At 33.9% G+C, this 26,456-nt stretch overlaps 1 protein-coding gene across 2 annotated transcripts in view; it reads left to right on the forward strand.

Annotated features, from left to right (window-relative positions):
• Klhl1 (kelch-like family member 1) overlaps positions 1 to 26,456 on the forward strand; it is a 249,553-nt gene that overhangs the window by 195,231 nt on the left and 27,866 nt on the right. For both annotated transcript variants that reach the window (XM_013028584.1, XM_013028661.1), the window contains one exon: positions 4,177 to 4,401. In XM_013028584.1, the coding sequence (XP_012884038.1) occupies positions 4,177 to 4,401 (225 nt within the window). The remainder of the gene's footprint in view (positions 1 to 4,176; positions 4,402 to 26,456) is intronic.

The raw sequence follows: 26,456 nt of genomic DNA on the forward strand, positions 1-26,456 counted from the left end.
GAAGCTCATGATAAGCAAAGTTCTCCTTTTTATCCTAGTTTTGCTGTAGTTAAAGAACTTTCATCCTCTTAAAGCCAAGTTATTTATCTACAGAATAAGAATAAAAAAGGCTCTGTCTAGACAGAAGTAAATCACTTGTCAGTGAATATGACTTTCACAATTACCAATTTTTGAGATCTAAATAGATCCTTCTTTGTCAAAATTTTTGTAAAGGAACTGTAGGTGATAATTCTTATTCTTCTTTTGTAAACTAACAAGATTATCCTTTGGCATAGATGTCATAAATATTTGATCTTAATCTTCTAACATGTGATTATTTTACAGTGAAGGAAAAGAATTTCTATAAAGCTTGTATTTTTTATTACACAGACTGACTCTGAATGTCTAATATATTCATTGTAAGATAAGTGAACTTCAATTGATTTTATAGAGCCTTCAAAATATGTATTTAATTCACAAATATTTTTTTTTACTATGAATGCTAAATAGCGTGAATTTATTAAGAAAATGAAAACGAAAATAGATTCACAATAACATATTTGATCATTCATGATAAAGCTATATTTAAATATTGATTACCTTTAAATAGTTATAAAATAAATTTTTCAACAAAGAAGTATATGAACACAATGCATCTTGATCAGTATTGCTCCTTTCATTATATGCCCTCTTTTGCTATAAAAAAGTAGACAAGTAACAATAAATTTGAAAATTGGGCTCAACTTTTTAAAATTCTTTTTTCTATGAAATCATAAGCAGCTCCAGAAGATGCTTTAAATAGTAATGAACTGGAATTTTAACTATAGGCTTAAGTCATATGTATGTTTAAAATATAATAGGAAGTTTCAAACAAAAAAAATCAACTTTTCCTATTTCCTAAGGTAAACTACATATTTTAAAACACATTCACATTCACTCATACATCATACCAACATATATAATTAGAAATTACATTGATTTAATGTCAACCAAATAGTTTGGATATCACACAAAAATTGTGCATTCTGCAAATTGACTGAGCACATGAACACATTATTTAATTACCAGGAAAGTTAAGTTAACTAAGTAAAGTTTCTGCTGTGTACATGTATTTGCATTGAATTTGCATTAATTGCTTGCAAATATTCTTACATCAGGAAAAATTCTATAACAACAATGTTTTCCTCAGTTCTGGATGCTACAGCCCACAATCAAGATGGTATTTAGTTTGGCATTTAATTCTGATTTTTTTTTTGTTTTACTACAGTGATGATATCCCTGATAGGATAAAATAAAAGGAGAAAATATTTGTTTTGGTTTGTAGTTTCAGAGTTTTGAATCCATGACTAGCTGCTTGATTTTTTTTCTGGACAGTGATGAAGTAAAGCATTGTAATGGAGAAGGGACAAGAAGAAAAAATTTGAAGTCAGTACATAGAAAAGAATGACTTGTATCCACTCTTACCAAAAATGGAACATTTTATTAGAGCATAAAATGATGGTATTGGAATGGCATATTTTCTTTAAATCTACAGACACATGAAAGTCAATGAGATGCTTATTCTTTGAAAATAAATCAAGTAATAAGTAGTTGGTTATAATAATATTCCCTTTTAACCTTGAAGTCTTATTTTATGTGCTGTAAAACATACCTCTTCTTTTAATTTTTTTTCCAAAATATGTCTGTTTTTGCTGATGCCTTAAAATATGTTTCACATAATTTGACTGAAGTTTTGATGGCATCAAAAATCATCAGGAGTATTAGACTAAAAGGCTCTAATAAAAAGGCATTTTATAATTTGACCTTTTCATTAGATAGACATAAATGACTTTTTTTGTGGGACTTGAACTCTGGGCTTGGACGCTCTACCGCTTGAGCCACAGTACCACTTCCAGGTTTCAAGTGGTTTATTGGAGATGAGAGTCTCAAAGACTTTCCTGCCCGGGCTGGCTTTGAACCACAATACTCAGATCTCAGCCTCCTGAGTAGCTAGGATTACAGGCGTGAGCCACCAGCGCCTGGTACAAATGACTTTTCTATGACAGATCAAAGCAGATTTTCCCTGGATGCACTCTTAGTGCAAGGACTTGCTACTTTCAGCTGCTCCTGATCATTCTAATAGATGGCTTGGTAAAAATGGTTGGGATTGGAAGTTTGTCAATTGAGTTTATTAACTTTGCATTAAACTCACAGTAGAAAGGCTAAGAACAACTAAGGACTTTTGTAGTAGTTTCACTAGAATAGCTTTTCTTTTTTCTTTTTTCTTTTATTATTGTGAAAATACCATACATAGGGGTTACAATTACATGGACAAGTTAGTGAATACATTTCTTATCAAGTATTGTTGCCTTGTCCTTTATTTCCCATCTCCTCTCCATCCCCACACCCCGACACCTCCACATCCCCCTACCACCTCCACCCCCACCCACCCCTACCACTCCCCACCCTGCCAAAGTTGTAAAGTTCCTTTTTCACCATAACGTCTTGTACATCTCATTGTTGTAATGGGTCTTCCTGTAACCCTATTTAAACAGTTCATTTTTTTCCCTTCCCCTCCAGAAATTATATCAACATCAAATACAGTTAAAGCAGGGCATATACCCTGGAGGAGGTACAAAGCTACAAAGAAATCATCTTATAAATATATTGGAAACAATAGCAAGAAAGAAAAAATAACATTTGAATCCGTATCTTGGGGTTCATTTCGCCTAGCATCAACTTGTCTGACAGTTTCTGTTTGTCTCAGATATATACTAGTTATTGAAAATAAGGGAAATTCTTTAGAGTTGCCTTTAAGGATATTTATTTTGCAACATTCAAAAACTATTTGCCACTTAATTTTATGCTGTTTGAAGATAAATGATGTTGCTAAATATGGAATTGCAACAAAGTAGAATGCATTGCAAAGTAGAATGCATAAGCATTATTGGGCTTTCCTTTCCTAGAAAATATTCATATTTGTTTGTACTAATGGATGTCTCTAAAGACACTCCAAAGACACCTAATGCATCCATTGCAGGCTTTATACTAGAATTGTTCTGTTACTTTTGAATAGATATTGAATATGAATTTTATCATTTTTGTTTCCATTAGCCAAAAAACAAAAGCTGATATATGTTAAACTCTAAGAAATAAATGAGTCCCCAGAGGAATAATCTTTCTATATTTATAACATTTTATTATATTGTGAAGATCTTAGTCATTTTAAAAGGTACAAAAATATTGAATGTCCTTGAATAATGATGTTCCATCATTAAAGATAAAAAAAATAGGTGAATGAAAGCCAACAGTGAGCCTGGAACCTGAAGTCAGATTATTTCTTGCCACACTTCTGTCACATATGTATTCAAGTCATTTTACTCGACAGAGATCTTCAATATGAATTGAATAGGTGAATGCACTCTAACAAGCCTCATTAGGAATTTAAGTTATTTTTTTCATTTCTTTTTTATCTGTCAGAAACCATACCTCTCAAACTTTACATAATAATGTATTTTTTCATTTCTTTTTTATCTGTCAGATACCATACCTCTCAAACTTTACAAGAAACTTTTCAATAAAGATAAGTTATTTTATTTAGAGGTGAAAGCATGATAGACAAAGATAAGAGATTGCATATTTCTTTAAATTCTATCAATTATTCCTCAAATCCTTAGACACAAACAGGTAAAATAGTACCATATATTTGCTTTAACATCTTACAGTTGCTTTATTTAAGGTATGCAGCACGTATAAAGAGAAACATGGGACTGTTTTATTGAAGGAACTTATCTTTACTTTCAGAAATTATACAGAGAACAGACATGGTTGGTCATTTAAACCTTATCTCATACATTTTCTTCAAAGTTGGGACCCCAGCTTGAATGCTTAAAATGGCAAGTGATGAGAAAAGGGAGTTTTGAAATGTGAAGAAATTCTCAATCTCAACAAGCAACAATTATTTTGAGTCATTAAATTAGCATGACACCAAGATGTAATTCAAACAAGAGGAACATTGTTATGTGTATTGATCATTAATGTTGGTGCACAAGACCAAAGTAGTTGAATTACTACTTATTTTATTTCTGTACCCCTCTCCCTTTAAGAAGAATGATTGTGACCACAACTTTTTCCATGGCATAATTTGCACATTGTTTCAGGCAGGCTGTATGTTGGATTAGTAATGTTTGTTAACTGTTTGATATTTTGTTTTATCAGGAGCTACAACCATAGAGAAATACGACCTCAGAACAAATCTGTGGATTCAGGCAGGAATGATGAATGGCAGGAGGCTACAGTTTGGTGTGGCAGTTATTGATGATAAACTTTTTGTAATTGGAGGTCGAGATGGCTTAAAGACATTGAACACTGTTGAATGCTACAATCCCAAAACCAAGACTTGGACTGTTTTACCTCCAATGTCAACCCACAGACATGGACTAGGTAAGATCTCTTGCCTTAGTAATGGACTTCTTATAAATATGTTATTAGTAATGTATTTTAAGTGTGTGTTAACATGATATGAATGTTCTATGTTCTTATATTTATATAAATTATAGGTTTAATTGAGGCTTTTTTTCATTTAACATTCTTGACATTTTCTTTTGTTACAAATTAAATTGTTGTGAGAGATGTAAAAACAAAATACCAAAGTGAGTTGAATTCCTGTGTTGAATTAAATTGTTGTGGGAGATACTAAAAGTATGGAAGTGAGGATTTCTCAAGCTGTTTTCAGTCTCTCAACCTAACATACACACGTGTCATATGAAAAACTTAAATAATTAAATAAATGAAAATAGAGTAGAGCTCAAGTGAAGAGCTGGTTACTATTAACTGAATAAAATTTAAAGTGACCCCTTCCATAGTGTTGAATAGACATGTTTATCTGTTTACATTGACAGTTACCCTCAGACCTTAATAGTCTTACCTGTTTCTCCTTAGAATCTTGCATCATAGATGAGGCCTACCATGTCTCGTTTATTGGTTGAGATGTTCTAATTTTAGTTTTTCCTAGCTAGACTTGAGCTGATACTCTGGATCTCTGTTCCCAAGTAATTGTCACTATAGGTACATACGGGTATATTTGGACTGATTTTTCTTTCATAAACATTTGTAGCTATTGTTAAGTTTTATATACTTTCTTTATTCTTTCTTGAAAAATGACATCAGTATCCACTCTCTCAAACTGTTCTTAGCATGCATCATGATGTTAAAATCATGCACGGATGTCTTAATGTCAACTAAATTTGCTTTTTATATTCTCACTTTCCCTACTTATCAATTCATTACACTTGTTTATTCCTTGTTAATCTGCAAGAAAGGCTATACTAAATCCACTTTTATCTGTGTGTGGTAATTTATTATTACTACTTTAAATTTGTTTCATCTCCTCCTTCAGTTCATTTTATTTCTTATGGTTGATCATCTTCTTCCTCCTTTACTTTCTCCCACTCTCCCTTCACTTTGCTCATGTCTGAGCCTGTAAGTCATCCTGATCTTACTTGCCTCCTTGCTTCCCTCTTGTTTTTTTTCAATTATTTTTTATTTTCTTATTTCTCTTGCTCTTCTGTCCAGAATTTATTTCTTTTACTTGCCTTTTTTTCTATCTTTGCATTAGTTTAGCCAATTCAATATATAGTTGTATTTCTGAGTATATGGGCAGAGAACATGTCAAATACCCCAAATTACATAAGATGTGAAAGCAGAAATAATCTTTACAGCTTTATAAAATAATCAGAATGTCATGAGGAAATAAAAACACCCCCTGACAGCTATATTACAAACTGACTTAAACCATTTACTTGTTGATACTCTTAGAATATAGCTCTCAGAAACACATCTTTGCTTCTCTGAATGTGCACACAATTCCCTTCAATTCTTCTTCCCCATGAGTGATAACTTGACTTCAGAGACGGATGCCAACACCAGACGGGATAATCAAATGTATTGTGGCTATTTGCTTTTGTTTGCCTCTGAAGTCACCCTAACATTAGGACAAATATTCTGCCAACTTCTGCTCTAGCATGGACATTTCATTTACACAAAAATTCTGCCAACTTCTGGACATATCATTTACTTACATTATAGAAGTAAATGACCATTCTTAAGAAACCAATATCTCATGGCATCAAAGAACCCATATCAAGTTTTCTTTTATGCTATTTCCCATATAAGACACTTATATGTACCTCTTACTCCAGAAATCACAAATAACATTTGTTTTGAAGTCCTTCCTTCCCTCAGTACTTTGTTGCCTTCTTTTTCTTCTGTGTGTGTGTGTGTGTGTGTGTGTGTGTGTGTATGTATGTGTTCATGTATGCCAATACTTGTATTTGAATATAGGACTTAGAGATTATCCCTTGTTTTTTTGTTGTTATTTTTGTTTTGTTTTGCTCAAAGCTGCCTCTCTATTATTATGCAATTCCAGTTCTGGGTGTTTTCAAATTTCTTGACTGGGCTGGGCTTTGATAGAACCTGAATTGCTTTATATATATCCCCCCTTTCTCTCTCTTTCTCTATCTCTTCCTCTCTCTTTCTTGTTCTTGATAATTGTTACGACTATATATAAAGAGAGAGAGAGGGAGAGAGAGAGAGACAGACAGAGACAGAGACAGAGAGACAGAGAGGGGTAATGGAGAGTCATTATATATAATGACTCTCTCCCTTTAGTGTAATTTTGAGTGTGGGTTTTGAGTGTAAACCAAGGGCCGGCTATGGTTTTCTATATATTCACAAACTAGAACACCTGTTTTATTTGTCAGACAGTTAATTAAAGCCTACCTGGTGGTAGGTAAATTTGAATTTATGTTGCTTATTGTACATTTGAAAAATAAGGTGTTATAATTGATAGTAAAACTTGTAAACTTAAAAACAGTTAAAAGTGAAAGCATTTTAAATTCCTTAACATTTTTCACATTCCTTAACATTTTTATTTTGTTTATGTGAAAATTATTTAAATTATATAAGAAAGTCACACAAGTTGTTTAATTACTGAAGATGATTATGGGATTAAAATTAATTCATGGCTGTCAATAAATTATGATTAATTTGTCTTCTGTTGAAAATAGCATAAAGAAGTCATTTATATGCTAAGTTTAGGATATTAAAGTAAGCCATGAATTTATCTGATTAGAGAGTTTAGCTAACTAAGACCACATATATTTAATTGTGTGATTTTATATTTTATCATTTCTATATTTAAATCACACATAATTCAATAATTTTCTTCATGCCATATGTTGTATTGTATGAATTTTAAGAAGACATTGAGACAATAGAGTTTCTAACATTGACAAAGAAAAACATAATGACTGCTTACTTTCTACATGTCAGGCACCAACTGCTTGTAAAAATCACTTGCTTTCATCTTTTACAAAATTAATATTAAACTTTAGAAATCATTGGTTTTCAACACTTTGAGAAACCATTTAGTGATTTGAGAAGCCATTACTATTACAAACTCTAGATAATTTTTATCATCCTATTAAAAAACTCTATTCCCAATTAAAACAAAAATTACAAAACCAATACAAAAAACAAAACAAAAAAAAAACAAAAAACAAAACCAAAGCCATCTCATCCTATTAAAGCAACAAATTACTTTCTCTCTCTAAGGATTGACTTAATGTGTGTATTTCAACTAAATTATACCATACAAATTTTATCATAAAATTTTATGTATGTATTTTCTCATATAACATGATGTTTTTAGGTACATTTAAGACAGCATTTCTGAGTAGTTTCTTTTTATGCCTGAATAATACTCTATTGGTAGGCTTGTTAACATATCTTGTTTGCTATAATTTTTGAAAGAACATTTGATCATTCCAATCCAGGAGCATTGGAGATTTTTCCATTTCCTAATTTCTGCTTTGATTTCCTTTTTCAGGTTTTAAAGTTTTCATCATAGAGGTCCTTCACTTCTTTAGTTAATTCCTAGGTATTTTATTTTCTGTGGGGCTATTAGAAAAGGAGTTGCTTTCTTGATTTCAGCCACTTTATTCTCATTTTTGGCATACAGAAAAGCCATTGATTTTTGAGGGTTAATTTTATACTCTGCTACTTTGCCAAAATTTCAAATCAGCTCGAGTAATTTGGGAGTGGAGTCCGTGGGATATTTTAAATGCAATATCATATCATCTGCATTTTTTGTTCTTTTATGTTTCTCCCCCACAGTATAACCCCTGTTTACACTTTATTTGATGTCAGTGCCCTGCATCTTATATACACACTTCCCTAATTTAGGGAGGGGAAGGGAAAAAACAAAATGCTTAAATAGGGATACAGGTTGACTCATTGTAACAATGAGATGCACAAGACATTATGTTGAAAAACGAACTTTACAATTTAGTCGGAGGGTGGGGGAGAAGAGGAGGGGTGTAGTTGTGTAGGTGGGAGGGAAGGGATGGTAGGGGAAAACAAAGGGGGAGGTAACAATGCTTGATAGGAAAGGTACTCATTACCTTGTTCATGTAACTGGAACCCCTCTGTACAGTATTCCAATTTTTCTCTGAGTTGACTGAAGCTGCTATAAGCATTGATGTATGAGTTTTTGTTTGAATACATGTTTGCTATCCTCTTTTGAGTCAAGTCGTGGGGCCTGAACTCTGGTCCTGGGCACTGTCCCTCCGCTCTTCAGCTCAAGGCTAGCACTCTACCACTTTGGCCACAGCACCACTTACGGCTTTTTTCTTTTTGCTTATGTGGTGCTGAGGAATCGAACTGAGGGCCTCGAGCATGAAAGCCAAGCGCTCTACCACTGAGCCACCTTCCCAGCCCTACATTTCACTTTTTATGACACACCATGTTTCTGAAAAATAGTCATATAACTATTGTTATTGAAATATTCAGTGGCCAAGGATGAGTTTCACAAGATCCTATCTCAGTTACTGTTTTCATTACAATAATTTTTGCATATTTGAAGCAATGTCTGTTTGTAGTCTTATTGAGACTCTGATAATTTTTTGAGAATCTTTTTGAAGTGCTTATTGTCTCCATCTTTCTCTTTGTCTCTTTCTCTGTCTCTTTCTGTCTCTAATTTGAAGAAATCTATTTAAAATATTTTCCACAATTTTATTTTTTGTAATATTCATTTATAATTATTTCTGTAGTCAGGATTCAAGATACCAACTAGATAAAAAATTTGTAATATTTTATCGTTTCTGTTTGCGTAATAGTGTCCTTTGAAACACCATGCTTATTAACTGCAAGTCTCCACTTAGGGTTTTTGTTTTCATGTTTTTTTTTTTAAAGGTTTTAGAAGAATCTGGAAGAAATTTAAGTATTTATTGTTTTTCTCTGTCATAAATACTTATGTTCCTGGTTTCTATTCTTAATAGAGACTCTTAATTGAATGAATGTATCATCAAAATTTGTTGAATACTTCTGTGTCCACTGAAATAAACATGTGATTTGGGGCCTGTTTCCATTAGCACAACATAGTGCATTACATGTTTATCAAATATTAACCCACTGTCTTCTACAAATAAATTTCAGTTTGTCATAACATATGATCCTTTCCAAATTTTTTCTGTTTTGTTTTCTTTATTGTATGAAAAATTGCTTATGCATATTCTCAAAAGATATTTGTCTGATATTTTTTCTTTCTTTTGATATCATTTCCTGATTTGAGTATAAAGACAATACTAATCTCAAACAATAAGTTGCAAAGTACTCACATATCTTTTATCTAGTAGAAAAATCACACATAGTAGATTTTTAACTACTTCAAAGAAATAAAGTATTGAACATTTTCCCTTACTACCTCTAATGCATATGCACAATATGTAAAAACACATTTTATACTGATATGATTCTGATTCTTTTATTTTGCTTTTTGCCAGTCCTAGGACTTGAACTCTGGGCCTGGGCTTTGTGCTTAAGGCTACTGCTCTACTGCTTCAACTATAGCTCCATTTGCAGCTTTCTCTCTCTTTTTTAATTGATAGTTTTAGTAGAGATAAGAGTTTAACAGACTTTCTTACCCAGACTAGCTTTGAACCATGATCTTCAGAGTGTATTCTTCTGAGAATTAGGATTATAGGCAAAAGCCACCGGCACTTGGCTCAGTTTTCTTTATTTTATAATAAAGATGCTTTTAGGAAAGACTGTGTAAAACAGGCATCATTCATTTTCAAAAAAAAACTTAAAACCAACAAATAACAAAATCTATTTGCTATTCTCAAAACAATACAGTGGGTATATCAAGTTGAAACATAAATTGTGAAATACAAAGACAAAAACAAAACCTAAGTATCTCTTCATTTTTAAAATATTTGTGCTAAATATTAAATTGAATAAAAGGAAAAAAGTAAGTGAGACTAAGTGCTTTGAAATAATTAAGATGAATATATTAAAAGTTAAGGAAAAAGGAAATTTTGGTAGTCAGAAAATTTAGTATCTCAATCCTGGCATTTATAAACGAAATATCACAGAGTAATTATGATAGAAAATTTAGAAATTGTCAATGAGAATTCAATTTGTAACACAGGTTCTATAAAAGAAAAAAATCTCAGAAATCCATAGGAAATATTAACTAAAGAAAGAAAAATTAAATGACATAACACAGAAGGTAAAGATATGATTCCTATTTCAGAAATAAGCGAACCACCAACATAATATAAATGAACACTGATAAAAATAGCAGCAAAAAAGGAGAATTCAACTCATATGACACTTGTCACTATCAACACTAGCGGCTAGAGAATAATGAACACATACTTTAAACTTCTGACATGCAGAGGTTTTGACTTTTCTCTTGCCAAGTCAACATACTTCTCAAGCATGAAGGCAGAAATGACATTGGAAGATATTGGTTCTGTCAATCTCAGCAAAGATCTCAACCTCAAAATCCTTTCTCAAAACTTAAGATTCAGGGGGAAAAAATAAAAGGACATTCTTAAAAGGAACCTCCTAGTATAGTTAGTATAGTATAGATAGCAGTTAGTGTAGTGTAGTAAATAGTGAAATCTCTCCTTCCTGCTACGTTTCAAGACAGAGGATGTGTGTGTTCAGAGGGGTCTTGCCCCATGGGAGAAGTCATAATTAGATGTTATCTTTGTCAGAATTAAACTCAGGATTGTCTCCCACATATAAGCCTTGGACAGTGTAATATGTAAAAAATATCCCAATACATTGTTTTAAAGACGCCTAAATGCCACATGTGTCCAGTGATACTTCGCTAGATTATATTTCAGAAATAACCTGGGATACTGTACTTAGAACAGGATATTGCCCAAGGATAAGATGGGAAAACTTGCTTCCTGAAATGTTCAAATTCCCAGTAAATTAAATCAATAAGGATTTGTAAACTACATGGGGGAAGAATGATGTAAAAATATCAAGTAATATTTTTTATTTTTATTTTTTCCAGTTTAAAGTTTTTGTTTTATTAACTTAAAAGACAAAACAAGTATTTCAAGTCTTATTAAACTTACTATGTGAAATTAAATGTTGACAATAGGATAACAAATACAGAATTTCAAGTAACTTATAGAAAAGTCCATTGTCCATTAAGTCTTCTTTCTTCCACAAGAACCCATTAAAGGACAAAAAAAAAACAGGAGGTGGGGACCCATGTCTTCAACAAGGAGGGAGAAGTAAAAAGGGGAAAGGAAAGAAGAAGTGATCTGTCATGAACATCAGATACATGGTCCTACTGTAAGAGACATGAATCGAGGTTTCTTTTGTTTACTCCATTTAACTGAACTATGAACATTTGTGCCTCTCATCTTCATCATTGGAGTTAACAGTGAAATAAATTTACATCAAAAGTTTGTGGTTAACTTTTATGCAGTATAATTTCTTGTTTTTGTCAAATAATATTTATTTTATTTTATTTGTATTTTTAATTAAGCATTTTAATCATGAATTTTCTTGAGAAAAGTATAACCCATACTATTATTTATTAGCAGCATTTTCTCTATTTCTTAGGTAGTAATTAATGCTTAGCATAAAACGAGTATCAATATAGTGCAGTCCTAAAATTTACTTCTGATATAACTCATTGGACCAGAAAATCTCATTCTAGGCTGTCAGCTTTCATTGCTTGAAAGGGAACATTTGTCTCATCAGAACCTGTGTTTCACTAATTATATCAATAAATGTTTGTCTTCCTTGGTCTCTTTTACTTAAGAAATAAAGTTTCTTACAAGACTCTGACAACCTGTTTATTTGAAAAGGCTGTCCCACCAAATATTACACAAGGAAATACAATGTAAATCTGACCATTTGGCATGCCCCATCAAACATTAAAAATAATACAGAAAAAAAAACAGAAGAGCACGTTAGTGATGCAACTAAAATGTATAATTCTTGTTACAATATCCACTCATATAAATATACTCAAACAATATAGTCACTCCCAAAACATTAATACACAGAGAGACAGTTTACATTACTTAAACTGATGAAGAGAAAAAATAATTCTTTTTTAATTTGTTATTATCTTTAAAGAAAGACAAATAAAGAGGGGAAGGAAGCAAGAATGTATTCAAGAACTCAACATATATACCAAAAAAAATTAAGGAAAACAGTGTTTAAAGACAGACTGTTAGTATTATAAATATCTTTTATAGCTCAAATGATTTAAAAAGCAATAAATATAACAGATATATTTGCCATGGTGTCAAAAATTTTGAGACTGAAGTGAAAAAATTCATTTTATGATATTATTCATTAATAACTGAATGCCCATAAAAATATCTTCTAGGAATCTGAACTTTAAGCGTAGAAACTGCATTTAGATGAAGGCAGTTTTCTCTTTATTGCAAGTATATTCCACTCTTGTATAAATGAGTTTTATCATGTATTTACATGCATATAACCTACCTAATTAGGTTTACTCTGTGAATTAAATGCTCTAAAGTAAAAAATTAAATTTTGTTTCCAGTGGAAACAAACAGACATCCAAATTTACATGACTATCTCAAATGTTTTCTTACATTCTTTATTACCTATTTCCAATCAGTTATGTTCTTTACTGCTTCCCTTGTTTTAACATAATTAGTCCAATTAGCTAGAAGGCTAACCTAAATAGTCCAATTAAATCTGAAGAAAATTTATATAAGATTTTTCATTGGTTAAGCCATCCCATTCAATGAACATTAAGATTTGTATTACCATACATTAGAATAGTCACTGAAAAAAATATAAACAAAGTCATTGAAAAAGATGAAAGATAAATCATACTAAAGATGTTATATCTGACTGGGAGTTCAAATAACTTAGTAGATAATTAAAGATTTTGGTATACGGGTGCTAAAATCAAATGCATGATCAGGAAATATTTTTCCAAAGAGGAATGACACTAAAATTGAACCACAATATCTTAATAGTAAAAAAAAGGCACATTTCAGGCAAAAAAAGAGAATAATATATATGTAAATTATTATTACTTTGTGAAATGTTTTAAAATAAGGTATATAGCTATACCTTTTGCATGTTTATTCTCCAGTATGAGATATACAAGAATAACAGTTAATATGACCTTTTTGTTATCTTTTTATGGTTTTCCAAATGGATACTTGCATTAATGTTGACATATTTGTTTGGGAGGCACATTTTTGTCAATAATTATTCATATATTTTAAAAATTTGCCCCACATTTTCACAATAAAGCTGGAAATTATCCTGATTAATTTTTTTTACTGAATTTAAAATGATGAGATTTCATTATTAGAAGAACTGATATTCTAGCTTTACAGGTAAATCATAAAGAAAAATCTATACAAAGAAAAAGTGATTGCTTGCAGAAAGTTGAGTTTTTCTGTTGGTTTTAATGATTAATTCGTTGTTTAACAACTTTTCTAGCTTTCTCTGAAGAAATCATTTGTTTTACATTTTAATGCTTTTCTACATGCTTTAATTTTTAATCTTCCATTCCTCAATATGTTTCCAGTTACAATCACATTTAAAATAAAATTCCTTGTAGATTCGAACTTGTATATGATAATAAAGTAATCAGTTAAAATGAGAATATATATAGACCAACAGATACTTAAACCAGAGAGAAGCTAAGAGAACATTAACTTTAGACATTTGATTTTGAAAATAAGATACATGAGGACCAGAAGTATTAACTAATTTGTTCAGAATTATATGGCTCAGTGGTGACAAAAGCAGAAATTCTCCACAGACTTATGTAAGTTCTATTTTGCTTTACTTTCCTTTCTGTATTAATTTCCACCATATTCTGATTGTTTATTGTATTACTCTTTCCAGCAATGTATTAAGTTTAATTTAACAAGTAGACATGATGAGTATAGGATGAAAGCCAGGATTTGTAGGGCTAATTATAAGAACTTTGCTAAGAAAAACATAAGGAAATAATATTGTCATCTAAAATTATGAAAGACCTTTCTTGAGTACTAGAATAAATTTAATATATTTTATGTCTGGAAAGATGGAGACATTAAGTTTGAAATAAATTCTATTATTTTTCCAGAGTGTGTAGTCTGATTTCTGAAAAAAATAACCAAAAATGTAGAATAATTATTATTACATCATACATAAAAATACAACACATTTAATTTTAATAAATTTAATGTGTACACATTCATATATAATGTTTATGTTATCATATATGTGTGTATATTTATACACATTACAAATCTGATTAAAGTATTTTGAATTCTATACTAGCTCTGACCATTTTCTGGTACTATGGAAGAATAGCAATAGCTGAGTGTCTTATAAAGAAAGTATATGTACCTCACTCTCAGATCTTTCTTGAGATGCCCAGAGCCAGACCTCCAACCTTTTTATCCAAGCTAGATAACATCATGTTGGAAACATGATGAAAAAATCACAAAGAGTAAGGTAATTAAAATAGATTCAGGGCTGATGTTTAATCTTTTTATAATGATTTATTCTGTCCACATCCCCTTTAGCATCTGTTGTTATGAGCTTTCTTGATTATAGCCATTCTAACTGGGGTGAGGTGGTATCTCAATGTTCTTTTGATTTGCATTTCTTTTATAGCTAGAGAGGTTGAACATTTCTTATGTGTCTATTGGCCATTCTTATTTCCTCTTCAGAAAAAAATTTCTCTTTAAGTCTTCAGCCCACTTATTAATCGGGCAATTGTTTCTTTGAGGATTTGTTGTTGGGGGATTGATATTTTTGTTGCTTTGTATGTCCCTCCCCCACAGTATAACACCTGTTTTCACTGTATTTGATGGTGGCATAATTTGCAGAGGGGAAGGGAAAAAACAAATTGTTTAAACAGGGATACAAGTGGGCCCATTGCAGCAATAAGATGTCGAAAAACAAACATTTCAGTTTAGGCCGGGGTGGAAGGGAGTGGGGGGAGTTTAGTTGTGGAGATGGGAGGGAAGGGATGGTAGGGGAAAAACAAAGGAGGAGACAATAATGCTTGATAAGAAATGTACTCATTACCTTGCTCATGTAACTGTAACCCCTCCTCTGTGCAACATTTTTACAATAAAAAACTAATTTAAAAGAAAATCAGAAAAAAATTAGTAAGTAAGTTACAAGAGATAATATGGTATTTTACAAAATGTGTGATTGGTTGTTAAAAGAACAAAAGAATACCTTTTGAAAAATATAAACCTGTACATATATGCACACATGTATGAACCTATTTTTGTGTCATACTTAGCTTTGTATTTTTATTAATCTTGATTATTTATTAGATTGAGATTTACCTAGTAAATTAGTAAAATGCATTTCTGACTACAGTCTTTTTCAAAATGCAATGAGAGAATGCTGGCTCTGACTTTGGTAAATAAACTAACCCCGTGATGCTCATAAAATATGACAGTATTACTGAAAGTTTCAAGAAGCCCACTGGCATAGTGAAGTGAACAGGTTACTGTGAGTTACATCTTGAATTGGGCCCTTCCTGTCTCTAATCTCTCGGCTTCCTGTCTGCCTGTTGTGAACTATTCTTTCCCAACAAGCTTCCCTGACAATGGATTGACACCTCTGAAATTGTGCATTAGAATAATTTTTCTTCAAATCTTTTGGCATGGTGACACAAAGATGGTCAACACACTCTCACAGTGAGAAAATACTTGAGATAATTAACCTAAAAGTAGGTAGGTTTGTGTTAGGTTATAGTTTTAGAGTTTAGAGACCTTGGTTGCTCCTCTCTGTTGCTTTTTGGCCAATGGCAGTTCAGTACATAAAAAAGGAACAAATGGTGTGGGAGGCCTTCTAAGCTTATGGTGGCTGGGAATACAAGAAAAAGAGGAAGAGGTCAAGGACTCAACATTCCTTCAAAAGAGCATACCCAGAGACCTGAATTATTACTTAATCCTACAGTGTTAAAGTCCAAAGCACTTCCTTAAAATGTCAAAGTAGTTGATCTGCCTTGTTTATTTTGTTTTTTTGTTTTTGTTTTTTCTCTTCCTGGAACTTGACCTCAGAGACTGGACACTGTCCCTGAGCATTTTCCTGTACCACTTGCACCACAACTACACTTAAGGCTTTTTATTAATTAACTTTATCTTATTTGAGTTATTTATTTTGGTAGCTATTTGTAAATAAGAGTTGTATGGACTTTACTGCCTGAGCTGGCTTCAAATAGAAATCCTCCAATCTCAGCCTCCTGAGTAGCTATGCTTATAAGCCTGAGCCACCAGCATCTGGCTCAAACTTTAAAAACATATACTGAAAATGCCTTATTCTAACATATATTATAACGTAGAAATAAATTCAAATACAGAAAGGAGAGATTGTAATTTTTATGAGTAATATAACTACATTGTTCTTATATGTTATCTTATTTTAAATTGAAATATTCTGTTAACATTTCAAATTTGACTTATCAGCTTTATTTAATTTTATTTTTTATCTAAATGTTTCCAGGACATTTTAATTTTTTTATTTTACATATTTAAAAATGTATTTTTGATGGGTGCCTGTGGTTCACGCCTGTAATCCTAGCATCTCAGGAGGCTGAGATCTGAGAATCACGGTTCAAAGCCAGCCTGGGCAGGAAAGGCCTATGAGACTCTTATCTCCAAAAAACCACTAGAAAAGCAGAAATGGCTCTGTGGCTCAAGTGGTAGAGCACTTGCCTTGAGCTGAAGAGCTAAGGGATAGTGCCCAAGCCCAGAGTTCAAGCCCAACTGAGGGAAAAAATAAAAATGTATCTTTAAGGTGTTCATATGTTCATTAAGTAATATCCCCATTAGACTGAAATGTAATCACTTTATTTTCATTATGATAAATTTATATTTTATTAAGATGATTTCTGTACTGTAAAATCAAGATTAAATATTATCATTCATTTAATTTGTTTTCACCATGAAAATATAAATGTTGTAAGGCATATTAAATAGGTAGGTTTCATTAGGTAGCTGATGAGGAGAACACCAAGCGCTATTCAGGCAGGAAAAGAACTGCTGCCCCCACCATGCATGGTGGAGAAGCATAGCTGAAAAGGAAAGGGGGGTAATGTGGGCACCCACCTCTGGGCCAGGACTTATCTAGGCCAGGGACAGGAAGAGGTGGGGCCAGGTAGGGGAAAGGTGTGACCACACTGGATCTGGATTTGACCTCAGGGTCTGGGACCCTCCTAAGGTCAGATGGGAGGCCTGTGACCAGAGGTGGCCCCTAGCAGTGGGGGAAGGTGACTGCTTCCAGGTCTGCCAGTTACCTGGGTTACAGATACTGTGTGGAAACTTAGCCAAGAGGGAGGGAGGTGTCCCTGTTCAGACCTTACATTCCAGCCTCTTGATAATTATGAAAAAGGGTGAAGATTCTCTCTGGCTACTTCCTCCTGGCAAGGGGCATGGGCAGTAGGGGTAAAAAGGCTGAGATGTGGTCCCCTCTGCGAGAAGGCAGCAGACAGCAGCTGTCAGTTGGGTGTTGAGTCCTTAGATGAGGTCTGGAGGAGGCAAGACTCTTGAATGAAGTCTGGAGAAGTCTCATGAGGCATTGAGGGACTGGAAGAAAATACTAGAGAGCAAATAAATGGCAAGAGGAAGGACTTGGGGCTGAAAATGTTGGTAGAAATGTCCCTAGCTACTTCTGACATCTGGCAACTAGGTAGAGAAGTCAGGTGACAAAGGCAAGAATATAAATACCTGTCTAGTTGAAAGGTAGACAGGTATGGGCATTAGATGGGCAGGCATCTAGCTTCTATTGACCTCCCGGCTCTGGTTAATTTTGAAAGGGCAGGCACAAAGTGGCTGATGTGACATCATCTCCTCTTATTCCTCTACATGTTCCCTTGTTCCCCAGATTGGCTGAGTCTAGGTGCTCATTGCTGGGCTGGCTTGTCCAAGTTGATATTCAAGGAGGTTTGAACTCAAGGCCTGGGCACTGTCCCTGAGCATTTCTGCTCAAGGCTAGCACTGAACCACTTTGAGTTATAGTACTATTTTTAGTGTTTGCTAGTTAGACATAAGAGTCTTGAGCCATGCTTCCAACCTGGCTCTTTGCAGGTTAGTTGGGAGATGGAGTCTTAGCAAATTTTTGGCCTGAGCTGGATTTGAACCACAATCTTTGCCACTGAAAACAAAACAAAAAAAAAACCCTTTATTTATTTCCAATTAAAGCAACAAGGAGATCAAGTAGAATAAGTAAGCTTATCTGGTCCTTATCAAGAATTGACCAACAAGCATTCTGAAATGACAAAACTCATTAGATGTGATGAGAATTTTAGCACAGATATAGTATTGATTTCTTTCTGATAACCCTAACAGTGCTTAAATTAACCAAAGTTACAGAAAGAGCCTTAGCTTCTGCAAATCCAAAGCAATCTTTCACCAGGAAATTTGTTGTGTGTGGTGGAGCCAATTGAGACTCCTGTCTACTTTTACCATAGTAGAGGTAGTCAGGATGGTCTAGGCAGGAGTGAGGCCTGTCTTCCAAGTTGGAAGAGATGGACTGGATCTGTACTGCGTGTATACTAGCTGGCACTGAACTATGAATCCAAGCTGAATAAACTTCAGGAATCTCAGACAATTTAAGCCAAATAACTTGATTACAATGCCAGATGACAAATTTACACAGACACAGACAAACACGTATAGGCGTGCACACACAGAATCAAGTTGAGGTCGGCATGAAATCGAGTTGTGCAAAATAGCAGCTGAGCTCCCAACATTCCAAGTTGGTGCATCCGCCACAAGGTCAATGCTAGAGAGAGCTGAAGATTTTGACAGAGCGGATGCATTGCTTCTGGCACACATGGAGCTTTAGGTGCCACCTCCACTACAAAGGCAGAGGAGGGGTCCCGCAGGGAAGGGGGTCTTGCAGGAGAGGCCGCGGGGGGGAACTCTCAGAGGAGGCTGGAAAGGAAGGGGTACTTTGGGGGGAAGCCACAAAAGAGGGGGTACCTCGCAGGGGAGGCTGCAAAAGACGGGGAGCCATGCAGAGGAGGCCATAAAACAGAGGAGGCCTCATTGGGGAGGCCATAAATGGGGGGTGCACCTCTCTTGGGAGGCTGAAAAAGAAGGGAGTGCCTCACGGGGGAGGCCACAAAATGGGGTGTATTAGTAAGCTTGGTGGAAGGTTAAAAGTCAGATGAGACACAAGCCTTAACCCACCATGTGGCCAATACGGTGAACTCAAGATGGTGAATTTCTGAAAAAACGCAAAGAAAACCTAAACAAATGGAAACTGACAATTTTCAAACCTAGAATGGCTAGCCTTTGAGAGGGAACCTAGAGGGGGTCCCCGGGACCCAGCCTGCGTCACACTCTTCAGAGCACAAGCCAAAATGTTGTAAAAAAGAGAAAGGGAGAGATAGGGAAAGTTAGACGTGATTGGCAGAGAGAGCAACGAGAGCCTGAAAGTAAATAGACTTCTGACCATTTACCATTGCAGTGGCAAAAACTGTCTACATCTGAGAATGGCATAAAAAGTAGGCCCTCTGGCCTTCCAAGAAGTGCAGGAGGCATTTCAAAGGGGCTTCATGGCTTAAGTGTGACTGGCAGCACCCCATTAAATGTGTAAGAGAGTCACTCTGAATGAAGGAGAGCTGACCAAGCAGAAACGGCATCCCAACTTCCCCCAGAGCCCTCTAGAGAGAAATGGCCAAGTCCCCAAAACCAAGCGTCCTTGAACCTGGAGGTGACCGGCCTTTCTTATAAAGGCCATAGGAGCTCTCTGGCATGGTGCCACGTCTGGACAGAGACTGAGCAATAGAGAACTGTTGAGAGTAGTTTCACTCACTAGAGTAAGAAGTGGTGTGGATGTGGATGTGAAGGCTTGCATGGTGTCTCAAGGCAGTTTGGTTCACAGAAAAGGGGTGGTTAGGAAATTCTAACATTTCCAACTCAAAAACCCCATCCAAGTCATGGCACCATATGTAAGGCATATTAAATAGGTAGGTATCATTAGGTAGCTGATGAAGAGAACACCACTCGCTATTCAGGCAGAAAAAGAAGTTTGTTTACTGAACTGCTGCCCCTACCATGCATGGTGGAGAAGCATAGCTGAAAAGGAAAGGCAGGGGAAGGCACTCGACTCACCTCTGGCCAGACTTATTTAGGTCAGGGACAGGAAGAGGTGTGGCCAGGTGGGGGAAAAGTGTGACCACACTGGATCTGGATGTGACCTCAGGGTCTGGGACCCTCCTAAGGTTGGATGGGAGGCATGTGACCAGAAGTGGCCCAGGATGTGACCTAGCAGGAGGGGAAGGTGACTGCTTCCAGGTCTGCCAGTTACTGTGTGGAAACTTAGCCAAGAGGGAGGGAGGTGTCCCTGTTCAGACCTTACAGTTGTGTTTTCCTTAAGTCAATATGAATTCAAATATATTGATTGTTCAACATCCTCAAGCAGTGACTGGATTTCACTATTAGTCATGTGTTAGGCACAATACAATTCCACTATCAGGCATAGAATAAGAATATTCAGGGCTGGGATGTAGCTCAGTGGCAAAGCGCTTGCCTAACAAGCGCAACGTCCTGGGTTCGATCCCCAGTACCAAAAAAGAAAAGACAAAAAAAATACAGTTAAAAAAAAAGAATATTCATAGTAAAGCAGAGACTAAGAAGTATAAAAAAGAACTTGAGTCTACCAAATCCTTTTCATTTCTTTGTTCCTTCTAAGATATATTTAAACTTGACCTTATTTTTGACCCTTAGTATATGAAATCATATAACGATGTGCCAAAAACTCCTTCTAATATGTTAAGCAAATCTTCTCATTTAATCTTTACAATAGTACGTTGAGGAAAATGCTGTTATTATTACTCTTTCAAAAATAAAATCTGAAGTTTCGAGTTAGAGCAATTTATTCATGGATAAAAGCATACTTTGAAACTTTTGCAACCAATTCTGTATCTTAGTGTTTACTTTCCATTCATGCAATACTCTATTCAGTTTCAAGCTTAGAAAAAACCTCCACGCCTATCACTTTCTCCTAGACATTGTGCAAGTCTTTAGGGCATTGAAAGGAATAATGTATGAGCCATCAGGCTTCAAGGGGAATCTGCAAGAAAATACATTTTAGAGGCTCATTAGCAGCTACTTGAAACTTGGCAGTTATGTTGTTCATATCTAACTGCATTAGTTTCATTTTAATTGCACATAGCTTCATAGGGTAGCAGATATGAGATAGGTAGATCAATGTATTTTCTTTAAGGACTCTTTATTTTGGGGGGGGGTATACTGGGATTTGAACTAATGCTTTAATCTCATACTTACTTGGTAGATACTTTACCACTTGAGATACATCCAACCTCTTCTTTGCATTACTAATTATTATTATTTTTAATATATTATTTTATTGCTTTGGAGTTTACTTCCACAAGGTAGGAAGCCTCACAATATCTCATGCATACATGGGATTATAAATGTGAGCCATCACTTAAAACTCATTTGTTGATATGAGTTTATTCTTATCTTTTGCCCAATCTGGCCTAGAGCTGTAATCCTCATGACTGTCCTCTTGAGAAGCTAGAATTTCAAGGTATTTCTCAAGCTATGCCCAGCCCTTTTGTTAACTCTTAAAATAGATTTCTTACTGGGTCCAGTGAAATGATGGAATTCATCATGAAATGATGAGTCCTGGAATCCTCATTTTAATCAAATAATTTTTACCTAATTTAACATGTGTATGTCTAGTGATATTAAAATAACACAAGATACCTTTGTGGTACTTGCTACTAAAAAAGCATATTTTCATATTTTGACTCTCATGTCCCTCATTTAATCATTTGGTCAGGAAAAAATGGCATATTCAAGCATCATCATTATTCTTACAAAATTATTTACTTGATAATCTCAGTCTCAGCAAAGCTAAAATTATACATGGAGTTATCTTCACTGTTAGCTCCTCTTAGCAAAAACAATGACACAAAAGAATTATCAGTTCTCATTTTAAACTCTCATAACTTCTTTGATTAGATTCAGCTAATGTAAATCCTAGCTAAGAAAGCTGCTAGAATATAGGTGAGCTTGACATTACAGAGAAGTTCCCCAGGTGAAAACTCAAGTCTAATCTACACTCTCACATCTACAAATTTGCAGAAGGATAATTGCCTGTCAGTGTTCTTCCAAAAGATTTGAGATTCAAAGATAAGGACAAACAGTTCATTAAAAGTAATTTGTGCCAGTTAATTAATAAGCCAATTTGGAGGCACTGAATGAAAAAGTTGTGCAAGTATTAGAAAATATCAGATAAGAGCTTGCCTTTGTTTTTTTTGATTCTCTTATCACAAAAATTTTATGACAGCACACAAAGCCAAAAAAAAAAATGCCTTCCCCATAGGAGAATAAGCTTGAATGATCAGGAATGCAGCCAGCAGAAGATCAAGGCCTTGTACACTCAGATGAATATTATATAAGCTTTAGGAACAACAAGGGAAAGGTTGCTAAAGCAGAAAGCTGGTAATTATGCACACCAGCATTGTTGTTTTAGTGATCAAACAGTAGAGTATTGAGATATACAATCATAATACCCCTAAACATCATTAGGATTGTGGTTTTTCATTTGCTTATGCTATCTATGGGGGCATTTTGTGTGTATACACACACACATACACACACACACACACACACCAAATTTATGATAGGGTCTATTAATATTTAATTGTTAAATAAAATGTTTATGAACTTATTTGTTATACTTGTGTCAAGAAGATATTTTGTACGTCATCTTTTTCTTTCTTTCTATTCTAAAATTATGAAAGTTAACTTTCCCAGTGAGATTTGAATTAACCCATGAGTAAGTAGAAAGCACCTAGCCAACCCTCCTGACTTCGCTGTGTAGATAACTCTTATTTATCCTGGGTTGAACTGATCATGTGGGTGGATCCTAGGCTTTTTTTAACACAAGATTAACTCTCTATCATTTGAGCTATAGCTCTACTTCCAATATTTGTTTTGTTTTGTTTTAGTTTATTGGAGTGTCACTGACTTTCCTACTGGGACTGGCTTCAAACTGTGATCCTCAGGTCTACAGGCATGACATGACCCAGCAGTGCTCTCTTAGACAAAAATCCTCCTGAGGGTAAAATCCTACCCCTGATTGTCTTCTGGGAAAAATCTGAGACATCATTTTATGTATCAATAACATTCCATTTTAAATGTTCCTCAGCTAATAATTATTCCATTATTTCACTGAAATTTTAAAAACATGCTTGTGATATAGGACTTTTTTAAAAACAAAATTAAACCATTTAATCGATGTTACAGAGGAATTGACAAAAAGATAGCAAATCATAGAAGTGGAGTACTCTTGAACTGAATTTATTAGAATTGCTTAGGAAAAAAACAATTCTTCTTACTGGTAAAATCAACATCTATGGAGCAAGACTATCCTTCAGCTTATGTAAAGATTGTAGGTTTTGTAGGGATTCTTTGTTCTTGATTTTTTCTGTTCCCGCTGTTTTTGCCAGTCCTGGGGCTTGAACTCAAGGCCTGAGCACTGTCTCTGAGCTTCTTTTTGCTCAAGGCTCTACTATTTGATCTACAGTACCACTTCTGGTTTTTCAATTTATGTGGTACAGAGGAATTGAACTCAGGACTTCATGTATGTTAGGCAAGCACTCTACCACTAAGCGACATTCCCAACCTCCATCTTTCTTTCTTGTTTCCCCCATGAATACCATCTGCATTCCTATATAAGCCTACTATGAAAGGGTCCATAATTTCCATTCTGTTTACATAAATTAAATATAACCCTTGAATGTCTTGTAAATTATATTATGATAACCTGTTCTTTAAACAGTTCTGTATTTGGCTATAAACTAATCTAGTCATAATTATGTAGCAATAGTAGAATTTTCATCACATTTTCAATTAATATATATGACTTGATTTCCTGAGGTTTTGTGTTTTTAAGTTGATTATTTGTAATCATTTTAAATTCCTATAATCCCACTTAATTCTCATTAAGATCATAGCTCTATGCATTAGTCTATTCAAGCTGCTATAAAAAATATAAGTAGGTATCTTAAGCAACAGGTATTTATTCTTCATAGTTTGAATAGAGTGAAATCCAAATACTAGCTGATTTAGTTCATTAGAGACAGGGTTTTTCCTGCCATAATCACTGTTGCCTTTTCTCTTTGACATCGTGTGACAAAGAACAAATTTTCTCTTCACTAATTCCCTCATGAAGGGTAAATATCAATGACCTCATCTAAATCTACCTCACAAAGTCTACTCCTCCAATCCTATGAAGCCTTTGGCCAGTGTTTCAATGTAATAGTTTTCAGGATACTAAATTCCAGCCACAAAATTCTTACTGCTATAGCATTTATTATATAATGTTTACTCTATGTTACTCTACAGTGTTTGTACTACAACTTGTTGACATTTGGGGACACCAAAGTCCAAGAAATACAAGTAATCACTTCAGCTAAACATCAAAATTATCTTCCTGATTTTTAGTGTCAGTACTGTTTCAGACATTTGCCAGAACACAATAGTAAACCCAGCACCTAAATAAATCTTGATGGAGATACCAACACCCTTTCACACTTTACTTCAGGGGCCTGAATAATCCACTATTTGCTTATCTCACAGAAGCAAAAAAACATGGAGTGGAACACACAAAGAGAATTGCACTTAAGTAATCACAATATAAATGATTCTTTAATTTTATTTGACTGTGCAAATTTCACCAACAAATGATGCTTAGGTTACTGAGAATATCTGTTTTCTACAATTTCCTATTTTATCTAGAAAATCATTTTATACTAACTATACTACAATAATTTTACAATAACTATAATATTACCTTGTAGTAGACCTTAACATTTTAAGAGTAACTAAAAGAATAAATTAAATTTCATTTCTGAAAAGTTGTGTCAGTAATTATGACAATTAAAAGTTTTATATGAATTATTGCTTAAAATCCATAGAAAATAGTTCATAATCATAGAGATGGTCACAGAGTAAAACAAAGAGCTTAAGATAGCTTCACAAAAATCACATTTTGAATAGTGTCTTCAAAATCCATGAACTTTCCACTTTCCATTGGCTTTGTTTGCATTTTATATAAAGATGAAATAATTTCCTCAATTTTATTTAATTTAGTAATTTTGAAGTACAATAAAATTGTAGGCAATGGACTATAATTACAAGTGGGACAAGACAATTTTATTGAATTAATTTTCTTAACTACATTATGGAATTAACTTCTGTGGTGCTGTTCTTTTAAATTACATTTGAAATGAATAAAAATATAAAGAAGTATTAAAATTACATTAAAACAATATCTCTATTAATTTCCATCCATCATAGCTGAAGTATATTCTGTTAGTACAGAATGAAAATAAAATAGGAGATATGTATAATGTCACTTCTTAATAAGCTATCATATTATTATGTACTTAAAAATAGTCACTATATTTCTTAGAGCTTATAACAAGGATGTAAATAAGAAAATTATTACCATCTTAGGGTCTTAGGGATTGGAGAGGAATACTGATACAGAAATGCAAAATTACAAGAAAAATAATTCTTCCCTGTGTAACTAAATTTTTATCAATTGAGTTTTATAAATAAAAATATTTGGACAATAGTAATACACTGATAGGTAAAACAATTGAAAACTGTATTAAAGACTTGAAAGGTAAGTCCAACAACAATGGATATATACCAAATGAGTATGAGCATAGAGCTAATAATCTGCAGTCTTCTTAGGGTGCTTTCTCTAGTGGCAATGGGAAACACAAATTGACAACAGAAAAGTAATTGGTACATAGTAGCTTTATTATATTATGTACTTTGACGTTGCATAATATAAAACACAGGATAACTTCTTAAAGAGTGTTCAATTCAAACAGGAAAAAGCATTTGAAAGACACTATTGCTGATTTTTATATGCCAACATGTTATTCACATGACGATATTCTTTTACCACACCCAAGATTAGTTATTTTGAAAAAAAAAATATGATGGCATCATGATTCTGTTTAAACCATTATAGTAGTATCATATTCATCTTCAGATAAAAAATAGAACTCTTCTTATGGGTTCTTCTTATAGAACTCATCATATGGTCTTTCAACTAGTTATCTATGTTGTGCATTGTGCTTGCTGTCCTTTAACTTTTGAGTCTTTGCATCA

Source organism: Dipodomys ordii, unplaced genomic scaffold (genome assembly GCF_000151885.1).
Source record: "Dipodomys ordii isolate 6190 unplaced genomic scaffold, Dord_2.0 Scaffold1, whole genome shotgun sequence".
NCBI classification, from domain to species: Eukaryota; Metazoa; Chordata; class Mammalia; order Rodentia; family Heteromyidae; genus Dipodomys; species Dipodomys ordii.